Here is a 27,131-nt window from a genome sequence, read left to right as displayed (position 1 = left end):
AGGGCTCTTAAAGGCTTGAGTGTACATCCATCTGCTTAGACCAGTTGTTTCTTTCCAAGGAACATATGTGACATTATTCTTTAATTTGGTGGCTTATTTTATTGCAACAGTTGTGTAAATCAATCTGACCAGCAGCTGTTGGCAGAGTTTCCAAACATTCAGTATGGAAGTCATGATTTGTCCAACTGCATATGAAGGCAGCATTTGTTTTTGGCAGACCAACCTCTCATTAAAACTTAAGAGTTATATTACTCTAAAAAAATATATTTATACCAAACACAGATTCTCACTTTGACGACAAGGAGATTAAGTTGCACAATGTAGAGAAAAGTTTTAAAGAACCAGAGGAAACAATAATTTTGGGTCAGAGGAGGAGACCATGTTGCACAGATTAAAAAGAGAATGACGCCCCCTTGTGGTAGAAGGAATAATCTACCATATAACAAATAAAATATACCAAACACTGAAGTCCAGATGATTTATTAAAATCTTTACACAGTGTGTATTTCAGGCATATTACATGAACATATTCCAGATATATTGAAATGATATGATAAAAGCATTTAAATAAGAACTACATATATTTAAACTAGTCTGAACCAGTAATTTCAAATTTAACTCGTCGCAATTTATAAGTTATAATCGAACACATCCCAGCTTTCTGCCCTCACACACACACACGCACGCACGCACGCACGCACACACACACACACACACACATACACGAACAGTAGAGTAGACTGACTGCTGCAGCCCTTTTGGCAATGATTGTCCCGTTACTGTTCCCCAAAACGCTTTCAAGTATCTTCTGAAATGTTACGAAAAAAAAAAGTGAAATAATTTGAAATGTAATCTCATCTAACCTTCGCTTTTGGTTGCAAATTGACAACAACATATATCTGGCTTTAACGGCGTCTTTACAGCCACAAGGAAAACAGCAATACTACGTGGTTTAGTGCACGTCTACACAGAGCTCTGTAAGTCTTCTACCTTTAAGCCGTAACCACAGAGAGCAGCTTGTAAAGGCACACGGAGCGGAGTTTTCTTCTTTTAACGTGATATTCACTTAAGTTCCTACAGAGCAGCATTTCCACTAACTGTGAAGCACTGAGATGGAGGCAGCAGGATAGTCGAGTATTGATAAAAACACTGAATACATTTGGTCAAACTCATTTTGCCACGATGCAAACATGTTACCACAGTGCCATGCTTCAGGTTACGTGTTACAGAGATGCAGTTATCCTAACTTTGACAGTTACCATTATTCTACAACATTCAAACTGATTTTATATATATTTTATACATAAAAAAGTGTCAGTCCTCTATTTACAATAAACGAGTGGTTACTTCTGAGCAGTTTTATTTGAAAAAACCAGATGATTTGGCCTGAGGCGCCATCAACATACTGGCTTGATTCTTGTGTGTGATGTGAATCTGAAAAGGAAATAAAAGAAAGAAAAATGCCCAGTAAATTACAATATAATCTCCTTTTTTCAAGTCTAAAATTTCATTCTATTATTCTATTAATTCTATTTTTATTCTACTGATTTTATTCAGGGCTCCCACAGTTAAGATTCACTATATTCTGTTTACAGGGCTGTCAGCGTTAACGCGTTTTTAAATCCTGTTCGTGGCCGGCTGACATCCCTGTCTTTAAGAGACTGTACTGGGCAGAGTTTTAAAAACAGAGCGATGATACTGGTAGAAGATCTGAGGAATCCAGTGGTACCGACCATGTCACGCTCCAAAATTAGGCTAAGTGTTGACGATGGAAAGATTTTAGTCATTTCACAGGGGTCCCTTGATCTCTGACCTCCAGATATGCGTATGAAAATGGGTTCTGTGAGTCTCCACTTTACAAACGTGCCCACTTTATGTTTGTCCCATGCAGTTCCTAATCAAGACAATCTAGTAAGAATTACTTTATCTAGTCAATATGACCTTCAAAACTGTTATGTAAAGCAAAATAATGGAATTGTAAACGTGATTAAAAAAAGCAATTAATTGTGATTAACTATTGAAATTCAGCAATTAATCACAATGGAAAAAATAATAGTTTGCCAGCCCTAATTTTAAGATATTACTGACAACCTTAAAGGCCTATTTTGGACACACATGTAAGAGCATCTCAGATCTTTTGACTCCTCATGTGACCAGTTGTAACCTCAGCCAAGACTCTGCTGTCCATCCAACAATTTAATTTAAAAACCAAGGATCACCGAAACAACCTCATACAGGTAAATCCACTTAACATGGGCGATTGCCTTCATTCCCACTGCCAGTAAACACACCTCTGCACCACACCAGTCGGCCTTTCTGTCAGCTAAGCGTGTGTGTGTGTGTGTGTGTTGTTTTGTTGGTGTGTCCATGCGACATCACAGACAGGTAAACAGGAGACAGCAGCAGGAACAGAGGTCTTTGAAAACTTTTCGGAAGTCTCTTCTATTTCTTACTTATTCAGTCTCTCTCTCTTAAACTCGGTGCAGACTAACTTAGAATAATATTTGAGCGCTGCTTAAGAGGAGACGGACTGTAATCAGTGACGGCACATCATCGCATCTCGCTGGTTTAAGGAGCTGAAATCATCCGGGTGTTGTGTTCCCATCAACGCCGATCAATGCTAGAGGCAATAAAAACCGAGTCTACTGCAGAGTCATTTGATCCGGGTGTGAATGCCGATCAAACGCATTCCCATTGCATCAAAAAGCCAGATGTTAGCTGGTGTTAGCGTGTTTTGTGCAGTGGGAATGAGGCTTCACTGAAGAGCTCAGATGGGCGCGTTCCTTATCCTCTTTAAAATCTCATTAAAAACACATTTTAATAAATGTGCTTTGACAGGGTTTATGGCCTGAACTCACTCTCATATATGAGTCACTTTTTAAAACCTATTCATATACAAAAAAAAGCCTCTTAACTCTTATTTTATTGATTTATTTTTTATTTTGTTTTATTTTATGTATTTAACTCTGTCCCATGTTGTTTAACTTTTAAACTGTTTTTCATGTTTTTTTTTTAGTTGTTGTTTATAATTTTCTGCTATTTTATATCTTTGCAAATCACTTTGTAAATTTGCTTTTAAAAGTGCATTATAGAGAAAGTTTATTATTGTCATTAGTATTATTATGTGTCAAAACGCAGCGTGAAAGCCTCCAATCACATGATACTTATGATATTTTTGGCCATTAAGGATTTTTATGAACATACTTTAAACAATGTAAAGGTAAAACCTTTTAAAACATCTTAGTAATTACAAATTACCATTTACAGGCAAAAAAACAATTTTCCTAATTTCAAGAAATTCATGACTGTGGGAACCCTGTTGATTTACAATAAGGAAATATCCTAAAACATTTAATTTCTGTTATTTAAGCAGTGTGTTTGTGAGTTATTTACCGTGCAGGGAGGCTGCATCCACGGCTCTCCGTCTATCTGCATCGGTAATGCTTTCTTCGTCCTGGAGGAAAAGTAGAGACAGATCAGAATAAGTGACCATAATGTGTAATTAGAATACTAAAAGGAAAGCCAGCACACATAATAATTGTTATGTAAAGAACCAGAGGATCATCCTCAGAGTCAACCACAAGCCATCAAGACTTAGAGCCCAAAGAGGGACAAGTCTGAACGTGTCTGCTTCTCACCTGATGGTGATCTGTGAGGTTTTCGCCAGCCTCACAGCGCTCTTCAGACCCGTGTATATCTGTCCCATCTCCATGGCTCCCTCGAGGCCGACCACCTCTAATCGGCGGTCACTGAGATCTGACAAGAACACACACACACACACACTGAGCATCCAACACACAAAGAGGCAAAATCCCTCAGTCTGGGACAGTCATATTTATTCTGCATCAGAAATGCATGGGGATCAATAAAACTAGCAAAATCATGTTGTGCATAACTGATTCCATTACATACATTACTGGACGCTTTTATACGAATATTAACCCTTTGAAATGTGTATCGACATCAGTTTTCTTGTGCCACATGAGATGCCTTTCATAGACATTTAAACCCCTGAAGCCTGAACAAACTGGATGGATTTTTCTGAGCACATAGTAAAAAGACAAAAAGCAAGTTAGTGATAAATGCTACATAAAATAAATAAGAACAAATGATAAAATAATAAAATGTTGAGTAGAAAATATATCTTTAAAAATATGTTACAGAAAATGAATGCATTTTTTTAGCATTTCTTTCCAGGTAATTTTCTTTCAAAATGTACATATGTATTTTACTTTTCTTTTTTGCTTTTTTTTCAGTTGATTTTATTTACTTATTTTTAAATCCCTTTTTTGGCTAATTTTCAGGTAATTTATTTATTTTATTTATTTGACGGAGAAAGTTAGCAACTACATGTTTAACATAGTGGAGCATTACGCAGCTAAAGAGAGACACTTCTATTGCAGGACGAGGCTGTTCAGCTGAGAGTGAAGGCTCTGTAAATGTAGCTCATGTTCAGGTGTCCTTATGCTGTGAGACTGTTCAATAAGTTTATATCTTCAATAATAAACTAAACTATTAACGATTAACAATTTCATTTAGTCTCCTTCAGAAAAATTTACAAAATAATAACAATAATAATGTAGTGCTTTTCTAAGTACTCAAACTCAAAGACGCTTTACATGAAATGTAAAAACAAATTCAAAATACTGACAGAAAACATGAAACAGAAGAACAAATATAAATACAAGAGCAGAATGTAGAGGATATGGCAGTTCAGATTTGGGAGTGGGAGAAATTTTATATTTGAACTTTTTAACATTTTCTTACACCACCAAAACAAGAAGGCCTCACGACCCTGGTGAAGCTTTGGTGACCTCTAGTGGGGGTTGGGACCTCCAGATTGGGAACCCATGAGTGAGACCAATGCTTTCATCACATGAGAGCCGGATTCATTTACTGCATTTAATGATTTGAGCAAATGACCCTCTTAAAGCTGCATTAATTGATTCTGTGGGCACTTGGGAGCTGCAGATCAAACAGAAAATGAAACATCTGACATTTAATCTCCTTCTTAAGTCCTTCAGTGAAGCATTTCAGCAAACAAGTTGCTTAATTACACATCCGGCAGAGTAGAGTTATCATTTATTTTCCATCTTGTATTTGTGGGTCTTGTATTCACTCTCCCTTTAGCATTGTGTGTTTGTGCTGGACAGGTACAGCAGGTGTATTAGAAACTGTGGGCTATAAACAGCTGCCTGCTGCAGAGTTGAAATGAGGTTAATGAAAGTGAAGTTTATGGGCTGTAAAACCAGAATAATGAGCTGAATACAGTTAATAGGCTTCATGCAGCCGAGGAAAACTGCAGACACAAAATATTGATTTGAATTTGGCTTTAAATCGACTACAAGGGGGCTGTTTTAACCCGTTATAAAACAGTCTAACTATAAATATAACTCTAAAGAAATAGCCAGTCATCAGTGAGATGACTCGCTATTTTCTTTATAGTTATTCTTACAGAAATTATTCAGGCACGAAGACTGGAAGAGCCTGCGTATACATGTTCAGAGGCAAAGTTCAGCAGTGAGAGGTATGCTGACCAGTTAAAAGGAAGCAAGAGGAGATTTTTCTTTTCATTTTAACAAAATTTCATATTATTCCACAATTTTTATTTTTTATTTTCAGTAATCCGCTTGAATTAAAAAAAAAAAGTCTATTTTATTTCTGAAATACACTGTGAGACGTGGTTTCACATCGAAATGATGCTGGTGGATTAAATTAAGTTTACTTTGTTTCACCGTTGTCATATTACTGTTATTAATCTAACATAGCCACAAACAGATACATTACCCAAGTGTTTTGCATCCTGCAAAAAAGAAAAACTGTATTAAAATCATCCTGATCTTTCTTTCACTCACTTCCAAAACAAATGTGCACTCAAGCCAAATCTATATCTTTATGACACAAGGCAGTGGTGCTAATGGAAACAATACCTAGATGGGGCGCCATTGAAACACTAAAAAAGTTCCTTGTATTTGCTTTAAGTCTTAATTCTAATAATCTCCTCGGCACCCTTGTCTAACATCGTTTTTCTAAGAGAAAAAATACCTTGGGAGGTCACTTTTAGGATTTCTGGGTCGACGATCACCTCGGGCTCCTCCTGACTCGACTGTCCCTTCATGTCTCCTTTTTTGGTCTCACCCCACAGGTTGGACCCACCATGCATGCTGGGAATGTTTAGGACAGCAATCCCTTCTAGAGACAGGCCACTGAGGTCCAGTGGAGTACCAGCGCACTGAAAAAGAAACAGCAGCAGATCACAGAGCGATGTAAAGCAACAGTTCTCTGTCTGTGGGAACAGTTCTTTTGTTTCAAAGACAAAATACAAATGTGCAGAGCTGATAATTCTCACCTCAATTGTTAGACTTTCGCTCAGTTTCTTGCAGGAAGCAGAGATGGTTTCTGAAGTGGCGAATTCAAAATACCACAGCTTGTTCTTCATTCTGCAGTCATAAAAAAAGTGTGGGGTTTTTTTCAGGTTTAAGTGATATTTCATTTTCACAGAACATTTTCTCCTTTCATCACACACAGCTCTTCTGAGGGAGGAGGAGTCAAGCTGCAACGCTTGCTGCAACAGACATCTGCCGCGGCCACCTGCATTTAGTCTTTCTTTTTCAGCCTGAGAAAATCTGTCGCTGCAAACAGGAAAAAATAACAAGCGACAAAAAATTTAAAGTGCTCCCCAGGTCTGCTTTGTTGTCATGTGGAACATCTGTTGGAGGTATGATTTTAAAACGGTTGTGTTTCATTACAGAGCGACATACTGTTGTTTGTTTGCTGTTTCTGCAGAGCTGCCATAGAAACTGAATATGTTCCATCTGAGAGTGTAATGCGTACCTGCTGTTGAATTTCTGGGGATGTTTCTCCCTCATTGTGTGAAACCGGTGGGCAATAGAGGCATCCTGTAAACACAGCACAACACAACACAGACATGATCCAAACACAAAAACTGAAAAAATAAACACTTCTTCTCGTGTGATGTATTTTGAGAAACTCACAACTCCAATGGAGAAGTAGTTGTTGATGATTTCATAGGGCACCGGGTCGCCCTTCTCCTGATTCTCGTCTGTGATGACCTGCACACTCCAGCGGTCCATCAGCACCTCAGAGCTCCCCTCGATGTCTTTAAGAATACGACTCAGATCCTCACCATCATATCCTTCAAAAAGAAAACACACACAAAGACCAACATGACTAATCAAGACAAATAAATAATGAAGCATTTGGAGAACTTCTCCTTTTCTGAATCACAGTCAAACAGACACATAGCAACAGAGCACATGCAGCCAACTGTTTCATTATTTTCATCTTAAGCAAACACTCATTCATTTCTCACCTCCTCCCCATCGCAGACATCGCGCAAGGTCATTTCCTGTACCCAGAGGAAGCACCGCGACAGGTGGCCGTACCAGCAGATTGGCTTTGTCTGATGGCAAGAAAAGGAAAAAGGGAAGGAAACAGGAAGTGCGTTTTAACAGTTTTCACAAGAAGCTCATCATGTTGAAGCTTGCGCATGCCATTTATAGAGCTCTTCTTCACCTATTGCGTCTAGAATCCAGCCAACCGTGCCGTCTCCCCCGCAAACCAAGATCCTGTAATCCTGCAGGTTTCTGAAGAAACTCAGTCTGAAAGAAAGATAACAAGAACGGTAACAGAAGAAAAAAACTGTAGTGCACACATCTCCAAAATATAGCTGACAGCGTAAAAAAGGTGTATGGTCGAGGCGAAAATCAGAAGGAGAAATACCACTTTGCTCATTTATTTAGGGCAAACGTGGACACAAAGTCTTTTGAGCTAAAAAGTCATCTTCAGACCACGCTGGTCACGCTGAAGACGGTGTGTACAGGCTAATTATCTTATCATGAAATAAAATGTTAGAATCAACAATGTATGTCATTAGAAGTTAAAAGTTGAACTACATAAATTGCAAAGTATCAAAAGTAGAGCTTTTGGGTTGAGTTCCGTCTCTAGTGAGCGCAACCAAGTCTCCATGGTAACGGAAAATGAGCAAGAGGATCAAAGTTCAGGGTGCAATGCTATGAAGAAGTAGTATGTCCCAACTGTATGCATATTGCATGCAACAGTGCAAACTTCGGAGGGGGCAGCCGCAGGACCAACTTTACGTAAAAAGAAATAGAATGCAATTCGGAGTGCCTCCACTATGTTGAGTAACGCCCAAAAAAAGTGTTTCTGCAAAACAATACGTCACAGTCAAGTCGACCTTTTAGATCTACAATGTCATCACTTCCCCATTTTCATCCTATTAGACATTTGTATTAAATTTTGTCAGAAATAATAGATGGATTTTTGAGTTATGGCTAATTTTTTCTAGTTTTTACCATCAAATTCTAATCAGTTCATCCTTGCATCCAAGTGGACGTTTTTGCCATATTTTAGGGAGTTTCAAGGTGTCACAGTGACCTTCAACTTTGACCTTTGAGCATCAAAGTCTAATCAGATCTTTGCTGAGTCCAAGTGGACATGTGTGCCAAATTTGAAGTAATTCCCTCAAGGCCTTCTTGAGATATCGTGTTCATGAGAATGGGACAGACGGATGGACAACCAAAACACATAATTCCTCCTGCCACAGCTATTGCCGACGCAGAGGCATAATGAAATCAATTTCCATTCATCCATTTATTCCCATTTCATGTAGACCATTATCGGTTTTTACTCACCCTGGTCCAGGTCCGCCGTTGGAAAGGTTGTTTACCTGCCGTGGATTCAGCAAATACTGAAATTTATGCAGGACTCTGAAATAAATAAAACCAGGCTAAACAATGTGCATGTACAAGACATTGTATTTTTCTTGGATATAATATTTTTGGACTGACCTCTCTCCCTGTTTGCCGCCACTTTTAGGGTTGACAAACACTAGAAGAGGATGGGTGTTTGGCACAGGGCTGATCTGTTGAACGATAAATAAATGTTGTAGTTTGCCTGAGTTGTTATTGCAGCAAAATCCAATTATCCCTGTAAATATTCAGCATTGACAAAAGACTTCTTTTAGTGAATAATACCTGAAGCACTTGCCCATCAGGAGTGGTATTGAGCTCGCTGTCATCTGTTGAACCTGAGCAGCCATTCTTTACATTGTTTGGTCTCTCCTTTAGGGACAAAAACAAAAGCAGAGAGTGAATAAACCAGAGAAAATGTAATAGATTTTTTTTGCCTTGTGTGAAAAAAGAAAAATCTCTACAAGCTGTACCTGTCAAAACGCCAACACAGGTGAGAAAGGTTTACCAAAAACAAGAAACACCACTGAGCTGATGCTGAGTTCTGCGTTGGTGTGACAGACACTGTTTATACTGCACAAGTGCCTGAGGATAATTTTGTACCTTTACAACAGGATATATTGCCCACGGAGGCAGGATATGGTCTCTGAGCGGCCCACAGGTACACTCTGTTGGCTCTTGGTCAGCACATTCATCATGACGCTGTAAAACATAAACAATGACACATTCATTAAACTCCCAGCACAACAGTGACGACTACTGACAGGTTCCAAATTAATCATTTTAAAAACTTTTTTCTGCATTTCTGGAAAGTGAGTCTGGGACTCCCTAAAAACTTGGTATTTCACCTGGAGGGACATGGATTTGCAGCATGTAAAAGTGCATGCTTCATGAGCTCCCTGACCCTCTCAGCCCATGAGTGCATGTTAAAACTCCATAAAAAACCTGTGTGCATCTTTGCAAGAATGCAGATCAAAAATCCTGATTTATCTTGGTTTGATGAAAATAAGAAGTTGGACTGAGTGGCAAAGCATGGGTCGGTTTTATTTCTAAAGCTTGAAAAATTTGGCAAACTAGACTGAATAGTACTCAAGTATGAATGCATATAGGATGTACTATTCATGTTTTCCTATAATTTGTGTATTTGGTCTCACACCCATAATCATGAAAATTGATTGCCTGCCTTGTAAGTCTGATTGAGCTTGGCTCTATGGATGCTTGATACTACATTGATATCAAAATACAGAACCCCCCCCCATCTGAGTAGATTTTTGTTGTTGATACAAATTTGGTTCATTTAAATAAAGCTCAGCATGGCTCCAACTTTTTAAGCTTCATTCATTCACACTCCGCTCACTTCCTCTAATAAACTGATCATGGGCGTTTACCTCTCAGGTAATGAATCAAAATGCTGCCACAATCTCTATCATCCAATCATGTTTCTACTGTCAAACTTCAAATCTGTTGCAGTCAAGCTGTCATTTTAGGCATAATTGTAGCACACTCCTCAACACCATTCACCTCCAGTTGCCATGTCCAGAGCCCAGGACGAGCTCATCAAAAGCTCACTCTTTCTAATATCCAGATCCTTATCATCCTCTTCATCTCATCACCAGCACTAGACTCCACAGGAGATTTCCTGTTCTACTACAGCTGCACTACCCTTCTTAAAAACATTACATCACAATGGCATCTAATCGCACAAAAAACTATTTACATCCCTCATGCTTAGATGCCCACGTAATATAAATATTCTTTTCAGTCAGAATGAGTCTCTCCTGATTGAAATGCTCTCAACATCATTGAAAATGAGGGCTTGCCCTCAATGATTCCTCAAGATTTAAGTAAAGGTTGAATGAATGAAAAAAAAGTTGTTCATATTCCCCAGCGTGTTGTTATGATGGCCAATTGGGAATACATCAGCCATCAGATAAATATTTGAAAATCTGCAGGAAAATCTAGTCACTGTTGCAATCATGCCAGCAGTACAAGTAGCAAAAATCTGAGTGTATCTTTGTAAACTGATGATCTAAAAATAATAAAAAGTCATCTCTGTTTAAAGGTACAGTTAGGCATTACGTCTCCTGTAGGATTCATCGATTTATCTTGGGGTAAAGGCAAAGATAAGGGTAATAAACTACTTTTTACATCAAGGATTTGCTGGCTTGTCCAAAAAGTGCTGAGAGCACCAAACTGAGCTGACTTGAACATGCATCACACACACAATACTTTGTGTTACACATGAAGTAACTGCCCCCTGGGTGATATACCAAGTTTTTGGGGAGTCCGATTTGAGCCAGAGAGCCACATTTTCTCCTCACTGCTCATAAACGACACTTTCCTAAAAATCAGTCACACAGTGAGATGTTTCCTCACCATCGTGTGGCACCACACACAGTGTTTCCCAGTTAAGCCTTGATAGCTCTTGATCTTCTTCTGGCATTTTTCACACTTCCTAGAGTCACAGTTCCCACTCACCCAGTCGTGTGCTGGAACCTGTAATGTGGGATGAATGTTTCAATGTCCACGTAAGATATGTTTAATATAGACTTTGAGTATAAAGGTTGTCATGGAGACACTGGCATACCCCTGTTTCTTTTTTTGACATCACGTACGTCCTGGTGCAGGGGGCCGGGTTCCTGTTAGCACAGCGCCCGTGGACTGTGTATTTGCAGCCTACACAACAAGAAGCATAACCAAGCTGTCAAATGATGTTTACATTAATATTAATGACCCTGTCAAATGAAAGACTGACAGATGAGTATTATTCTAAAAAGCATCCTGCAATTCTCAGCTTTGACGCCGCACTGTCAGAGATGGATGTCACTGCAGTGTCGCCCTCTTCTGGCGAGTTCAGGTACTCACAGGTGCAGCACAGTCCTTGTTTCCTCAGACCCAGCAGCAAGCTCTGGCACACGTTGCAGTAAACGGGCTTGTTGAAATGTTTCATCCTCCAAAGGTGCTGCCCATCCTTCTGGGTCATCTGGTTGTCGATCATTGAAGTCAGCGATGCAAGAAAAAGAAGAACATCGTGGAAGATCTTTGTTACTGTGTGAGCTTATTTGCATTGGACTAGAAAAATAAGTGATGACAGAAGGAGCTCACCGGTATATTTTTTTCCTTTGATAAATTTTGGATCAAACTACACAAATCCTTTAATAAAAACACTGTGGGCAAGGCCTGCATTTCACAGTTGTTGTTCACACCCACTCACAACTAACCTTGCCTTAATGAGCTTGCTGATTATGCATTATGTAGTGGCTCTACATATTATGACATACAGTGCAGCACCATGGATATTCAAATCAACACTGACTACAATCTCAAAATCTTAACTAAAGATTATAAGGCTGCTTTCTATCTGTGTATAGAGCGACCAGCACTCTTTTATGTATTACACGCTGAACTGTTTTCCCCGACATGATGCATCAGCCTATCACTTACTGCGTGAGGCATAGCAGGCAGGCCGTGAAAAAAGCTCACAGCAACTGTGAGGGGGCTGAATTCATGCACCCCAGGCTTCAAATGTCCATTGCTGGCTAGAAATAGCCTGGGGGGGGGGAGTCCCTGGCATTGTAGTAGAGGCCAAACCCTGTGGCAGAGTCCAGCGCATGGTTTCAGACCGCAGAAGTGAGCATGCAGTCTAACAATAAGTGGCTTTTAAAATCCTGGCAACCCATTAAAACAAAAGCCTAGACACAAAATTGATCTGTCCTTGATTTAAGACAACCACTTCTTGTGAATACAACCAATATTAAAATTTCTTTAGTCAAATATGGTGCATCAGCTTAAAGATTGCTCTTTAATGCAAGTACTTAAATATGGGCACAGATTGTGCAGAGTAAATGGAAAAGACTAGAGCACTCCGATGGTGCAGAGCTTGCATGAGAGGAGATGACATTACCACACCCTGTAACACTGAGTCGGCAAAACGGCCCTTATGGACGGGGAGGAGGCAGAGGACAGAGGAGGGGCACGCAAAGCCAAGCTTTCACAAGAGCAGTAAATGTGGGTTTTACCACTTTGCCTGACATATGCTGTAAAAATGAATCATATCTGAGTTTGGCTTTGGAGGCCAACATTTAATGAAAAGAGAAACATGCTGCTTCTAAAGTACCTTCAGACCCAGCAAGACCAGCAAGGGAACGTTGTTCATGCCTCCCTCCACCCACTCCTCCAGGGACACCGTTCCGCTGCTGTCAGCATCAATTGCTGTCATCATGTCCTTCAGAACCTGATGAAATGACATTTGATTGTTATTATCCAATGAGCACACAAACCTCCGTTATTTATAAAACAGCATATGTTTTCTGGATCCAGTCATGCGTGGGAACTTGTTGATTTCATACGTGAAGGGAAGCTTATCATTGACCCTAGCAAATGAGTAACAAGCACACCCATATACAGCACTTAATGTTGTAACAGATATCCTGTGCTCACAACTGTGTCTATCTATACGTGCATTTACAATACTGTCAAGGCTGACATTAGCAGTCTAGGACTTACCGGTCTCAGCTCTGACACATCCCATCCGAGGTATTCTGCAGCATGCATCATCTGAGCAATGATCCTATCCACTTCCTGTTTGAAAAACAACAAAAGACTAATTAAAGCATCAATGCTGGTATGACACAGTACTTTTAATTAAATTGAGATTCAACCTTGAAATTAATCAAAGCCAGATTTTTTTATTTGATCTTGACAATCACACCTACAAGATTTTTGAACAACTTACAGAGCTGTCAAGGACTCCGTTGCCATCTCTGTCATAGAGCTTGAAAGCAACTAAAGAGAGAGAGGGGAAATGAAAATGCAAGTGCTGGACCAGGTCACTCAAACTATCTTAGGCTGAAAAGCAACAAAGGACTCACACTCCAGCTTGTCTCTGGGCTGCCCATCCTCCAGCAGAGAGAAGTAACATGAAACATCCTTCAGAAAGACCTCCTCTACAGGGGAGACGGAGGACAGAGAAGGATGGCTGTGAATACTCTGGTTACATATCTGCACAAACGGTAACTCACGGGCATGTGGCGATAAATGAATGTATGCCAAATAGGCCATGGCGTAAATTGATAAGCGCCTGCTGCAAAGTAGCATGGAGGCAGTGTGTTGTGTTAATACTTGGTGTATAATCTCACTGGCACTGTCTTCCTGGGTGGGTTCAGAGTTTTGGAAGGAGCGGAAGAGTCGCTGGCAGAGATCCACAGGGAAGTCCTCCACTTCTAAATATGTCTTCAGGAACAGACGAAAGCCTTCTTCATTGATGCACTGGGAAAAAAAATGAATGGTAGAGTCATGTTTACAGCATTTTGTTTAGAGCAGAGTTGTAGTCAAGAACACCTAAACCCAGACCAAGTCATGACCAAAACCAGAGTGTATCGAGACTGAGACAAGACTGTTAGAGATGGAGTCACGACTAAGACCAGTCCCACACTGCAGGAACCCACTTACGATAAAATGTGAAACATGCAAAACATTGGTGCTCCTCAAACTGATCTGAAGGATCCACATCCCCATGAAAACACCCACAGAAAACAAAAGAAGTTTCCTCTTCATGCACCTCTTTGCATGCATACTGTATATGTGTCTGTGTGTATAAGTGTATCATGAGAAATGTCTTGATAAAATAATCAAAAGCTATTGCAGAGGTGAAGTTATGTGTGGGACTTTTCCATAGACTGAAAAAATAATGGCTGTAGCTACCGTGAAGTCACCCATTGGTTTGTGGACTTCTGTTTTGAAGAATCGAGTTCAGCATTTCAGCCATCGCCATCTTGGTTTTTAGAGCCAGAAGTGACCATATTTGGGTGGGAGGCTGGGACTGTGGAGGAGCGAGGGGTGGATCTGACTGAGAAGCCAAGAATACTATTGGCAGGCAGCTTGTGGCCCGCCCTTAATTATGCATAAGTTTGAGTCTTAATAAAATGCAAAAAGGTGTGTTATATAAAAATACCAGGCTGTAAACATGTTTATTTCAGCTGAAAAGCTGGCATTTTAACATTGGGGTCTGTAGAGTGCCCCTGGAATAAGTGCTAAAACTCAAAAATCTGTTAGCATTTCAGCACATCTGGTTCCCTCATCTAGAAGTCAAAGGGTTTTTTTTAATGGGTTTTTAGTTAGAAGCCCGAAATAAGGTCTGTGGTTAACACAAGCTGAGAAGACTGTCATGTTTTGTTCTATGATGTAAAATATATGAGTACATACCCCACTTCTGAACTTTTAAGCTTGTAAGTGTTAAAAAAGGCAGTTGCTAACGAGTGGCTAAATAAGACAACAGAACATCATTAAGCAACCACGGTGTCATTCGTTTATCGCCTAACTACATCATTACATTTACGCTTCAAAAATCCTGAAAGTGGTGTTCATTTGTGTTGATTATCTGGCTGAACAAAACAATAAGTACCATAAATGTTTGTTTGCCACAGAGATTATTTTCTACAATGATCCAAAACTCAATGAAAAAAATCATAGAGGCTTCATTACCAGGGAACCAGGGCAATGCTATGTACTGTATCGGCATACAGAAAAACAGAACTGGGGAACTCTATGGGGGTAGACCTACTTCTGGAGCCAGCCTGAAATGCCCTTCCTTTTTTTTTATAAGCAAACAAATATTACCGTATCCAAGGAGCTAACATCAACTAATCCATCTCCATCCAACTCTCCTTTGTTGAACAGGCAAGTAAATGATATCCCTGCAGTTGTGATCTTTACTGGTCTTGAACAAAATCCTAAGTCCTTTTTGTCTGAGGCCACGACAAAGACAGTAAAACAGTAAAAATGTGGTCAAGTCTAAGATGAGACCTTCACCAATTTCAAGAACTAAAACATTGGTCTATCGTGCTTCTGTGAAATAAAGAATGAAATGTTTAAAAATGTTGAAATGTTTTCAGTGTGTCTCTGTGAGTGTTAACTTCTGCATTTTCACCTCTTCCAAAAATAAACGACAATGACATTCACCGTGTGAAATCTGTATCTGACATGTTATGTTTTCTCAGTCATGTTAAGCTTGAGAGTCGTACACTGTACGTGCATCCAGTGGGGGCTGAAAGCTTTCAAACGCTGAAGATGTTTCTCTCAGACACATGATTGAGTGGTTGCAGGGTTTTTCACCTCAATGACAGAAAGCAAAAAACAAGCTCCTGAATCAAGATTTCACCCCATCTGTTTGGCCTGGTATCTGTCTTTCTCACATGATAATATGCTGCAGGGGCTAACAAGCAATAGTCCCTCGATAACGGTGAACCACAAACCCAATTCTTGTTGACATTATTCCATTTCCCTGGTTGATACCCTGCAGAGCTGCCCCAGTAATAAATAATGTCCCCGCGAGGCAGCCAGATCCCAATAACAAAAGAAAAAAAAAAAGCTAACAAGAGTCAGACCACTGAAACAGAATCATTTCTCCACACACACAAATCAACATTTACAAATAACTTCATTGTTGTGTGTGTTTTAAAAGCTATCAACTAACACTTTATGGCAGTATTTATGTATTTTCCCATTAAAAAAACACTTCCTTCCAATTATCTAATTAAACTGTATGAAGCCAAATGATCCATCTGAAATTACTGCATTTGCTTCCTGCACAAATTAGTTGGCAGTGTCACCCAGTGACACTATAGTATTGGAAAGATCTTTTTCAATCACATTTGAGCTTACACTGCATGAGGGCAGCCAGCATACTGTTCAGCACGACATTGCTGCGTGGGCAAAACTAAGGAGGTAATTTACATTTGCAACCTCGCTTGAATGCGCTGAAGACATTTCTCTCGGACAGCTTAGTCAACATGACCGATGGCTTTGAATCTAATTAATCAGCTCAGGACGATTAGTAACTGCTCAATGTACATAAATCAAACGCTCATTTCTCATTAAACTGCTCTGCCGAGGGCAATAATTCAGTTCAGTTATCTATGTTGAATCTATCTATGCCTATGTTAACTGACAGCATTGTGAGTGAATGTGAGTGAGTGAGTCTTGGATTTGATGGTGAACAGCAGGACACACCGTCCCCTCACCTCTCCATGTCTGTGCCGGGCCAGGCTGCCATCTGCATCAAATTCCCTCAGCACGTCTTTCACCTTCAAACTGCAGTCTGGAAGCAAAGACATGGAGGTCACACTGGGATACACTGTACTTCTGCACATGAGGGCAGCTCTCAAATTTTGATTTTTCACATATTAGTTTACTGTTCCTGAAATGTCTTGGATACATGATTACACAATGAATATAGATCTACTGGTAAAAAAAAGAGAAAAAAAGACCTGCATGCTTTATTTGCAACAAAAAAAGAGAATGTGGCAGACTGCAATCTCTTCTAGATATGAGAAACCATGAGCGAGTGTAAATGAGTGTGCGTGTGGGTGGAAGTGGAAGTGGGGGGGGGGTGGCGTTAAGCACTGAGAAAGCTGCCTGCCCGCCCGCCCGCCTGTCTGTACTCACATTCAATGTACTGCTGAAGCTGGATAAAGTCGACAGGGTTCAGTTCCTTCACCTCTGGGTTTGTGGGGGTGGACATGGTGCCTGCTTCTGCACTAACTGCCTGCCTGTGCGTAAGCGAGAGAAACAGTGAGACATAGACGGAGAGAAAAGAGAAGGTGGGTGCACAGTAGCCTGCCTCTTTGTAAAACATAAAAGCATGGCTGCAAGCAAAAGATAGCATCTTCCATCTCGCTCTGTAAAAATCCATGATTGTAGACGGGAGGGAGAATAACACTTAACATCCAAAGTTTGAGTGAAGCAGAAGAGAGGCAGTAACTGCGCAGAACATCTGCTGTCAACACTGTACACATTTGAAAATGTCTTTACCCTTTTGGTGAACACAATGAATAATTATAAAAGGCTTTTAGCTACCATTACATACATCACTGTGGTCCCTGCTCATAAACCCACACTCTTTCCTTGACGTGTGTCTGGATAAAATTATTTCCTTGTATAATCTAAAATGCAGCTTCACTGCCAAGCATGGACAAATTTGTGTTTGCACATCTATATACTGTATTTATTTTAAATCTCATAACACCAGTAACATTTGAAAAGCCACTAAAAAACTGGGCCAAAAGTCTGGTATAAATGATGTCAGGCTAAAGGTACCCATGATACTTCCACTCGAGGGATTTTCTGCACCCAGAATCTCTTTCCATACGCTCACTGGCCCAAATATGGTTTATAAAAAACTAGATATAGAGAGTGTTTGGTTTGGACGATCAGTGGCTCAGTTGGTAGAGCAGGCGCCCTGAGTAAAGAAGCTGTGTCTTTGCTGCAGCGGCCGTGGGTTTGAGTCCGGCCTCTGCTCTTTGCTGCATGTCATCCCCTCTCTCTCTCCCCCTTTCACGCTGCGTCTCTTCTGTCTAGTAAAGGCAATAATGGCCCCCTAATATATATATATATATAAAAAAAAGAGAGTGTTTGGTTTAGTTTAGCACACTGACATGTTGAAATGAGGAAATAAATAATAAAATCTTGCAATGAGGTAAAAAAAAAAAAAAAAACTGGCTTGACAAGGGACCTCCCCTCCAAACAAAAGGAAGAGACGTAAATGTCACACAAAGCTAAAAGCGAGCATGAAATTTGAATTTGACACAGAAAAAGAGCTTATTACAATAAAAACTGGCCTTGGATGTCTTTCTGAAGGCTGAATCACGAAATGTGGATGAACATTTGGTGGGTCTGTTGAATATACTTTCATCAGAGGCAAACAAGCACAATAAACATGATAAAAGGAGATTCCCTAATGACAGGAAAACAAACAGACAAATATATCCATTAATCATTTCAGAAAGAGAAGTAACTAGTTAATGGAGAGGATATCGTTGCAAACCTGACATCCTGTGTCATGTTAATGTTAGATGCATGCTGATATAATGTTGCAAAAGGTAAACTTGGGAGAGATCGATGCAAAATGTATAGAATGACTAATGCAGCTGATAATCAATATGTAAAGCAATATGTTACCCAGGAAATTTGATCTTTCCGGACAGGTCTGCCGTAATATGCATCAAGAGATAGCACACATGCTTACCTGAGTCAATGATGCATTTTTGAATAAGAAGAGGCATTCTTGTGTTAAAGCAAGACCATGAAACACTACTATACAAAATATCTAGGGATGAGGGAAAAAACAGTACAGTGTGGTTTATGATATTTTGCGTGGCAATAGTGTATTGATACACAGCCACCGAGTATTGATTTTTTAAAAATATAGAAAGTATTAATATTGCAAATAAAAATTAACCTTTTGCTAACCTACTAGAATAATAAAATCTATTGCTTTTTCAGTATAATAACATTTTGCTTTGATAAAAATGATTGATACCATTTCTGCAAATAGATACTCCTAAACACTGCACTGTGAGGCAAAAGTTTGACTTGCTTTTAAGGACAACACTGATCATGCATGATTTAAACCATAAATACTTTACTTAAGTGCAGAATATTTTCCAATCTCTGCTTGAGACTTGTCTGACTTGTGTAATCCATCACAGCAAAATGCATTAGGTTTTGTCTAAAGTACATTCCCATTATCAGGTAATGCAGTGGAGACTTCCCAAATGAATCTGCACTTCACCTACATTACCATGCAATGATAATGGACCTTTCAAAACAATAAATTTGGTTTTTATATTACTCTGTTGGAGTGCACATGTCAAGAAAATTTTAATAGTCTGTTGATTGATTTTAATACTGTATGGAAATGGCACCAGAGGGCTGAAATGTAAGTGGGAAAGGCAGACTGAGAATGAGACACTCTGCAGCATGCTTTGGAACATGGTCAGTATTACTGAATAAACTTAAGGAAGTAAAGCTAAACGTTAACATTGGTATTATCTGTAAAAAGCAGCCTGTTGGCTTGAAACCAAGTGCCCAGTCGCACAGCTGGCAATTCTGCACTTAAAGGAATACTTCACTCACAAAATATTGTTTTATGTCAATTACTTAACACCTTACCTCGAATTGGTAAAGCAAATGTTTTTCTCGCATGCTTTCATGGTGAATGGAGAATCCAAAAAACATTCTTGATTAATTAAGGTTCACAAAGACTGTGTTTAAGAACAGCAAAGCTATATCAAACATCACTTTACAAACTGTCACACAACTTGCACAGTATAATCCAAGTCTTACTGGTATGATCAGTACTTCCCAAGCACATGCGTTTAACAACGTTATTCAAAACACGTCAGTAAAAATGGTCTCTCAGCTGAGCAGCGTGCACACACTTAAAACTCTTCTCAAGAGAAGCTCATAGGCAAGTGTGTGCTCAGTCATGCTCAGGGTGTGCTACTCCTAGGCTGAAGTGTTTTATATTAAAATGTTTTAGCAAAAATCCATGTGTTTGACAAGTATTGAGCATAAGGCTAGAAAAATGACAGTTGGATTTTACTGAACAAGTTGTGTAAGAATTTGTAAAATGAAGTTTAAATATAGTGTTCCTGTTTTTAAATGTGATTCCCAAAAGAGTGCCCCACGAATGTGTCATAATACGTGCAAATTAGTTAGCATTTATGCACTCTGGGTTCCCTTGTCTTGAAGTCAATGGGTATCTTGAATTGGTTTTTGGTTAGATTCCTGAAAGAAGGTCTGTGGTTAACCCAAGCTTAAGAGACTTTCACATTTTATCCTACAACATACATTAAATCAGTAAATACCCCACTCATGCATTTTGAAGCTTTTAGGTCTTAAAAAGGTGATTGCTAATAAGTGGCTAATGCGAATGCATTTTCACTTTAAAAACAAAGTGGAGTTCATTTGTGAAAATTATCTCATTGAACAAAACATAGTAAAATACATGTTTGTTTGCCTCAGAGCTTAATTTCTGTAGTCATCCAAAATCCAAAGGAAAAGCTGAAGTATTCTTTTACCAATGTGATTTTCACGAAAGGAAATATGAGAGGAAGGACTTTAAAACAGCATAAATATGTGAATGCTAATGAGCCTTGCATAACAGTTTTGAAGCATTAAAAACACACAGAGGCCAGTGAAAATCTGATATCATGTCTGATATCAAAGGCCATTCTGGGAACTACACAAAAGTGAAGCGTACAAAAGATTTTCTGGTGGTTTTCAGTCCAGCCTGATGAATAGGACCTCACTGTAAATGTGTTGTTCACACTGTTGTCTGCAGGTGTTATCACACATTAAAGTGCAGCCAGTGCAGGTATCAGTGACGGCTGCCTGCACTTAACAGAAAATCTGACTACTTAAAGGACAAAGACCGTACTGAGAAAAAGAAATAAAATAATCTGAAGTAACACCCACTCTTCACATGTGATTTGTATCCATTTGCTGCTTTTGGACTGTGAAAGGTTCACACTGTCCTCACTTAATTCCCTCGAAAGGTCAGTGGCGTTGCCTAGCAGTTCTGTTTATGCAGCTGATCAGGTGGGCCAGGTCTGTATCAACACCAATGTGACACATGATGGAATCACGAAAAAGACATCTGTTACTGCTCACCTGATTACAGCCTGAAACTCTTCAATCTAAAAATATGCCCTGACTCCATCTTCAAACACTGTCATACAAACAAACTAAAAATAATCATAAAACACACTTCTTGGTTTAGATAACTCCTGCGTCTTGTTTTTCCTCTCCCTGTTTTTATGCTTTCCAGAGTGTGATGTCGTGAGCAGCGTCATGTCTATTTTGTCTCCTTACCAGCTGAGCATCATCATCATTATTGTCTGGTTCAACAAGATCTCAAGCATATCTGAGTAATCTGATTCCTCACTTCCTGATTAGATAATGATTTGCATGCACGACGCAGAGTGGGAATCAGGACTAGTAAGAACAAGGAGCACAAGAAGAGGCATTCCCTGCACTTAGAGGAGGGGAGATGAACACGGTAATATACTTCACTCTCAAACATAGATGGAGTTTTGAAAAACCAAGGCACCGTCTAAATGAGCTTACTGGAACATGTATAAATATTTCAGGTGGTGTGAGGAATGTTTAAAGCTTGTTAAGACTTAATACAGACCATGTGACTAACTGCTTCTGGGCGGGCTCTCAATACACTTTGACGGCTGGGCTAAAGTTAAATGTTAGATGCTTTACGAGGGAACTGTTTATGTTACAGAAATATTTATGCAGTAGAAACTCTGTTGTATAGACACGAGAAAGATTTAAATGTGGAGTAACAGAAGTCACATAACCATCACTCAGTGTGATTTACTTTGGTTCGCTCTACTGACAGACAGTCTGAGGTATAATTCTGTTTGAACAAAATGTCACTCCATATAATCAGCAGAGAATAAATGGTGAAGCACATGTTCTGAGAAAAAAAATCACAAGCGCAACAGCCTCCTGTTTCTACATGGTGCCAGAAGTGCTTCTTGAATGAGCAGCAAAGATCGATTTTAATGTTAAACTGGTTCTCCAAGTAGCAACAGCTTGTTAAGGCAACATCTACTCCCCCACAAACCTCTGAAAAACCGTCTGTTTAAAGCCTGACACTCGCCTTTGCTTCTGACCACTCAACTGAAAAATACCAAAGAAACTGCTTTATAAAAACTCACACGGTGCAATAATCAGAGAATTAGAGTGAACAGTTCAGTTGGCATTTTCCTTCACACATGCCACATGTTTAATCATGATCCCTTGATGTCTTGATGTACAACTGTCAACAACCATAAAGCACTCTCTTCACAAGAACCATTTCAAGGTACACTTGGGGACGACCTTTTTCCATGCAGGCTAATATTTGTGCAAGCTGTCATAACGCCCACGCCTTGTGTCAAGGAAATCTGCTGTTTTGCAACACTTGCAGCCGTGCAACTCATTGACTGCGTCATTCTGTGGTTGGAAAACACTGCGTAGGTTCTCTGAATAAAAAATTGAAGTCTGCATCTAATGCCGGGCATTTGTGTATCTCCTGAAACTACAACAATTTTCTTCAATCAAGTGTGTACAAATTGCATCAGGTTAACAGAAGGGGGAGGACAGACATGCTTGGTTGCTATGGAAAGTGTTTCCCTCCATCAGCTGCTCTCTGTCAGAGCTCTACTGCGGGTGACTAACAGGTAGGAGGAGGCACAAGCAGAGAGGGAGGCAGCCAGGTCAGGGAAGGGGGGAGCCCAGTCAGTGGCTGTGAGTCTTTCCCCCTGCAGCTTCACCTCCTCCCACGCTCTGAGCCTCGTTTGGCCTTCAAAAACCAGAGGCCACACTTGAAATTGCATTCTACATGCAGATGCTACTGTGACTCATTGCATGAACACGGGAATACTCCCTTACTATAAATGGATTGTTTGCTCAGCGGGTCACCTTGCAGACCAAGTCAGAAGTTTCAAACTAGCAGTAATATTTGACTTAGTGGAACTATCAGAGAAAAAAAGGCTACTTTTAGATATCCCTATAGCTACAGCCTGTAACCACTACTTCCCCCTGGTTGTTTTACATCTTCACTTTAGTTCAGTATGGTACATAATGCTGTAGTGTGCACTGTAAAATGTGTTGTTGACTGTACTGAAAGCACCCAGGCTAGGATCAAGCTAATATATTTCTTTATTAAATGATGTTATGCATGATCCTAGATAAAAAATACAGTTCTAGCTGGTGTGAGATCTATCAATTGGACACTGTTTTGGAAATAATGCAAAACGCAGGTCAAAAGCAAAGAGCACACTCTGAAAAAGGGGCTTCCCCGTGTGTGAAACGGCATGGTAAAATTTGAAGAACTGAATGGTATGCAAATGACAGCAGGCTCCAGTTAGTAGAAACACTGGAACTTGAACACAATAAACATGGATTATAAATGAGAGAAAAGAAAGACATTCACCACAGTATGAATCACAGATTTCTTGGAAAATGTAGGCGAGGCTTTGCTCGCTCCATGGCTTCAAAGTGAGGACTGCCCATCACTCTGGGTTCAGAAATGAATGTGACTTATATAATAGCTTTTTTGTGGAGGCAGCCTTGTAGAACACCATGCTGTGTTCAGAGAAAAAAAAACCTCGAACCTGCCCAGACTTGTGAGAGTGCACACTGTCATACAGCAGCTACACTGCTTTTATGGTGTAAGTGTTAGCACGTATCAGGGAGTCTCGCCTGGTTCGCCCACAGATCTATACACAACTGAAAATTAAACGTTAAATGTCACTTTTTTTTTCAATGATTCAATCTGAAATGAAATCATGTAGTATTCTCCACTATCATGCCACTAATTCAAGAAACGGTTGTCTTCAGGGAGCACTAACGTATCCGATTTTATAATTGTGAATTATTTTGAAATATAAATGGATGAGCCTAACTTGAAGAAAATTACTGATGTAAGTTAATTATTTGAGACTTGAACTGCGCTGAGGCAAATCACTTCATGACGTGACAATAAAGTATCAACTTATGAGAATTAATTTGTGAAAGCCAGAGGGGTTAAAATCATAGTCATTAGTACAGGATTCAAGCTGACTTGAGGGAAAAATATAATAAGGGAAGTGAAAGCAAAATGGATGATACAACGACTGTATTTAGTCAAGTGAAATAGGCTGTAAACAAAAGCATGCCAACTACGCCATTTATAAACAAAACCACAGATCACAAAAGGGGTTAAACTCTACTTCATTTACAGCCTCTAGCATTTGATGTAAACATTAACAATGGGACAATTGACCTGACTACAGCATTGATTGTGTGTGCCTGAAACTCTGTTGCAGCTAGAAACTGATGAATACCACTGAGACTCAAAATGAACACACAGCACAACCAGGAAAGTGCCACCCAAAAAAAAAACCTTGGAACTGAAAGTTCAGGCAAAAGAGGGAAAATTGCAAATCTGATAACAAGTATCAAGCCTTTCCTGTATGTTTTGTTTTACCAGTTAGGATGAGGGCTGAATGTCATATTCACCATTTGCAGTCGAATGACAGTGAAAGAGGAGCTCTGCGTAAACAATGACCACACAGCAGTAACAGTGCCCACCAACGCCCACAAGCATCTACTTCACACTGATTTTATCCCACAAGTAACAAAAACACAGTGAAAACCCTCTGAGGTGTTTCATGTCTATCTTGACTGAGGTTTCACTGTCCCCGCTGGAATAACACCATATCCTGCAACAAACATAATCTCAGATGGGTGTAATTCAGATAAGAAGGATCATATCAAACATGGAGCAATAACACTATAAATCTTGCACTTGCTACATGCACTCTGGTTATATTAATCTGTAGCATGTGTTGACTAGTTTAAATAAATCATATAGTGGAGTCCTTTTCCCCAAAGTACTGTCAGACATGACAACCCAAATACTTCAGATACTCCTGAATGGTCACCAGTCTCTGACAGATGAATTGCTCAATCCTCCAAATAGACTAAGGGTTCCCCCGCAGGTAACTTAATCTGTCTGACCTTACCAGTTATGACACACGGCAAAGGGAAGTGAAATGAGGTGGCATAGTTTAAAAAGGAGGCAAAAGATCGTGCATTAAAATACAAACTGTCCCCCCTCCCGGCTGTTGTTTGGCAGAGTAAAATACTCTTGTTATTAACTCACGACTCACTCTCTCTTGAAAAAAAAAAACACATGCACAGAGCAGAGAGCAATCAATTGCCAGATGCGCATTCTAGGATTTTACATTACATTTTTGACAGCAGCACACAAACAACAAACAAAAACGACCCCCTCGCATTTGATTGTCGTTTATCTGCAGCTGAAAGCCGTCCAGGGCTGCACAGAAACTTCGATCAATAGTCATACTGACGTTTTTTAGGAGTAATTTACCTTAATGTCGCCACTCTGGTGCTCGTCTTTTAATGAGATCGTCGTGATGCGGTTCAAACCCCTGCTTTCAGAAGTGGTCGTCAACTTTGAATGGACGCAGCAGGTCCGCGGAGTCGAGACAGTGAATGCAGGGCAGAGACTGAGTGAGCGGATCCCTCCTGTCAAGCACCGCCTCAGCTGCTCTGCGCCCTCTCTGCTAACCAATACACACTCGTTACATCGGCGTGCATCCATCTGCAAAGTTGCAAAGTAATGCTCATTAAAATTTTGCAGCAGCAACTCCTATCAGTACTTCACCCTGTCAAAGAAAATCAATGCAATATACAGTGCTGTGGAAGAAGTCTAAGGGCACCATAGATGTTGTTTTAGCAATGTTCATTCATTTCTCAGTCTCATTATTAAGATACAATATTTTAGTAAAAGTGACAACTAATAAGTAAATATGCATGGTCATAATAACCATGCTAAAATAACGAAGTTTAAGGTGGCCCAAGATATTTGCACAGGACTGCACACTGTGCTGCATTTTTCTGAGTAATGCTTAATTTAGTAGCTCCATTAACATTGTAACTATGGAAAAAGGTTTTAGTGCTAGAAGCAACTTGCTGAAATGTTTGCAATATCATGCTAAAAAAATAAACCTAATCTAGTAACAAAAAATATTTTCTTCGATATGTATGTCCTTTATGCTAGGCTAGGCTAACATTAACCACTAACTTTGAATATTTTTGATAAGATGCCATAAGCTAATTTAACAAAATTAACTGTAATACTGTAGTGCTGGGAAAATAAACTTTAACATTACTACAAATAATCGCAGAAATTAGCTTACTAGGCCTCAAGTTAAGGAAAATAAACAAATAGCCTCACAAAGATGTTAGCTTACTTACTGTATATACAGTGGTTAGCTTAGCTAATGTTAGTTAGGAGGACTTCTTCCTTCTTTCCCCATTATCAAGACGCCTTGGTTTAGCTGTATTTTTGTGTTTAAAGCTAGTTGCCATTATCACTGAGCAAATTAATAAATGTTTATAATATTTGATGGTATAAACTAAATAATTCAGCTGTTCGTTTTTCCCCACCAGGTGTCATTGATCGCGCATTGATTTATAGTGTGATTAAACTCCTAAGATTAACGGTCACCTGCAGCCAATCAGAAACGAGTATTTTTACTGCGCTATCTTACAGGGAGTGGTTGGATGTAATAAAGTAGGCCAAGTTACAAAAATGCTGCACTGAAGAATAAATTAATGCCATTTTATAGGTTTTACTTTGCTAGCTGTATTTTGCAGCTACGGCTACTAGTTATTTCACAAATCAATAAGATTTTACAAACAAAACATATGATGGGATTGTAAAATGTAATGAATTTTAATGGATTTAACTATACAAGATTGTAATTATATGTTACATTATGCCAAAAATCCTCCTGCTCAAAACGCATTTTCAAAGCAGCATTTGTATGTCATCTACCACCAATGTTGGGACGGTTACTTTTAAAATCTATGGATGACAGCTTACTAGTTACCCTGTTCAAAATGTAATCAGTTATGTGACTATTTTAATTACTTCATCAAAGTAGCCAAAAAAAGCATTTATCCTGGCAAAAGATGCAAAGCAACAGAATGACCGTCACATTCTTCATATAAACTTTTTACTGAAAAGAGCATATTTAGATGTAACCC

At 39.4% G+C, this 27,131-nt stretch overlaps 1 protein-coding gene across 1 annotated transcript; it reads right to left on the bottom strand.

Annotated features, from left to right (window-relative positions):
* Positions 1 to 464: 464 nt before the first annotated feature.
* Positions 465 to 25,602, bottom strand: dgkaa (diacylglycerol kinase, alpha a). Its single transcript, XM_042491709.2, has 24 exons — positions 25,447 to 25,602; positions 17,178 to 17,277; positions 16,754 to 16,830; positions 13,871 to 14,000; positions 13,604 to 13,678; positions 13,468 to 13,517; positions 13,239 to 13,313; positions 12,850 to 12,966; positions 11,598 to 11,715; positions 11,320 to 11,408; positions 11,109 to 11,228; positions 9,336 to 9,434; positions 9,018 to 9,104; positions 8,832 to 8,905; positions 8,676 to 8,750; positions 7,537 to 7,622; positions 7,334 to 7,423; positions 6,996 to 7,156; positions 6,835 to 6,899; positions 6,350 to 6,440; positions 6,046 to 6,232; positions 3,639 to 3,756; positions 3,394 to 3,454; positions 465 to 1,434 (listed from the first exon to the last, which is right to left on the bottom strand). Exons 2-24 carry the CDS (start codon positions 17,251 to 17,253, stop codon positions 1,360 to 1,362), a joined length of 2,196 nt encoding a protein of 731 aa, XP_042347643.1. The 5' UTR covers positions 17,254 to 17,277; positions 25,447 to 25,602; the 3' UTR covers positions 465 to 1,359.
* Between the last annotated feature and the right edge of the window lie 1,529 nt (positions 25,603 to 27,131).

The sequence above is a fragment of the Plectropomus leopardus genome, chromosome 9 (assembly GCF_026936395.1).
Source record: "Plectropomus leopardus strain MGB_pleo_1.0 chromosome 9, ASM2693639v1, whole genome shotgun sequence".
In the NCBI taxonomy this organism is placed as follows: domain Eukaryota; kingdom Metazoa; phylum Chordata; class Actinopteri; order Perciformes; family Serranidae; genus Plectropomus; species Plectropomus leopardus.
The sequence above is the reverse complement of the archived record's forward strand: the minus strand, read 5'-3'. Positions and strand labels throughout refer to the sequence as shown.

Bases quoted from the DNA above. Each gene is read 5' to 3' on its own strand.
- dgkaa (XM_042491709.2), bottom strand. From the start codon at position 17,253: ATGTCCACCCCCACAAACCCAGAGGTGAAGGAACTGAACCCTGTCGAC. The intron at 13,679-13,870 runs GTGAGATTATAC...TCTCCCCTGTAG, and splicing joins CACCCAGGAAGACAGTGCCA to AGGAGGTCTTTCTGAAGGAT. The intron at 6,233-6,349 runs GTGAGAATTATC...TTTCTTTTTCAG, and splicing joins GCGAAAGTCTAACAATTGAG to TGCGCTGGTACTCCACTGGA.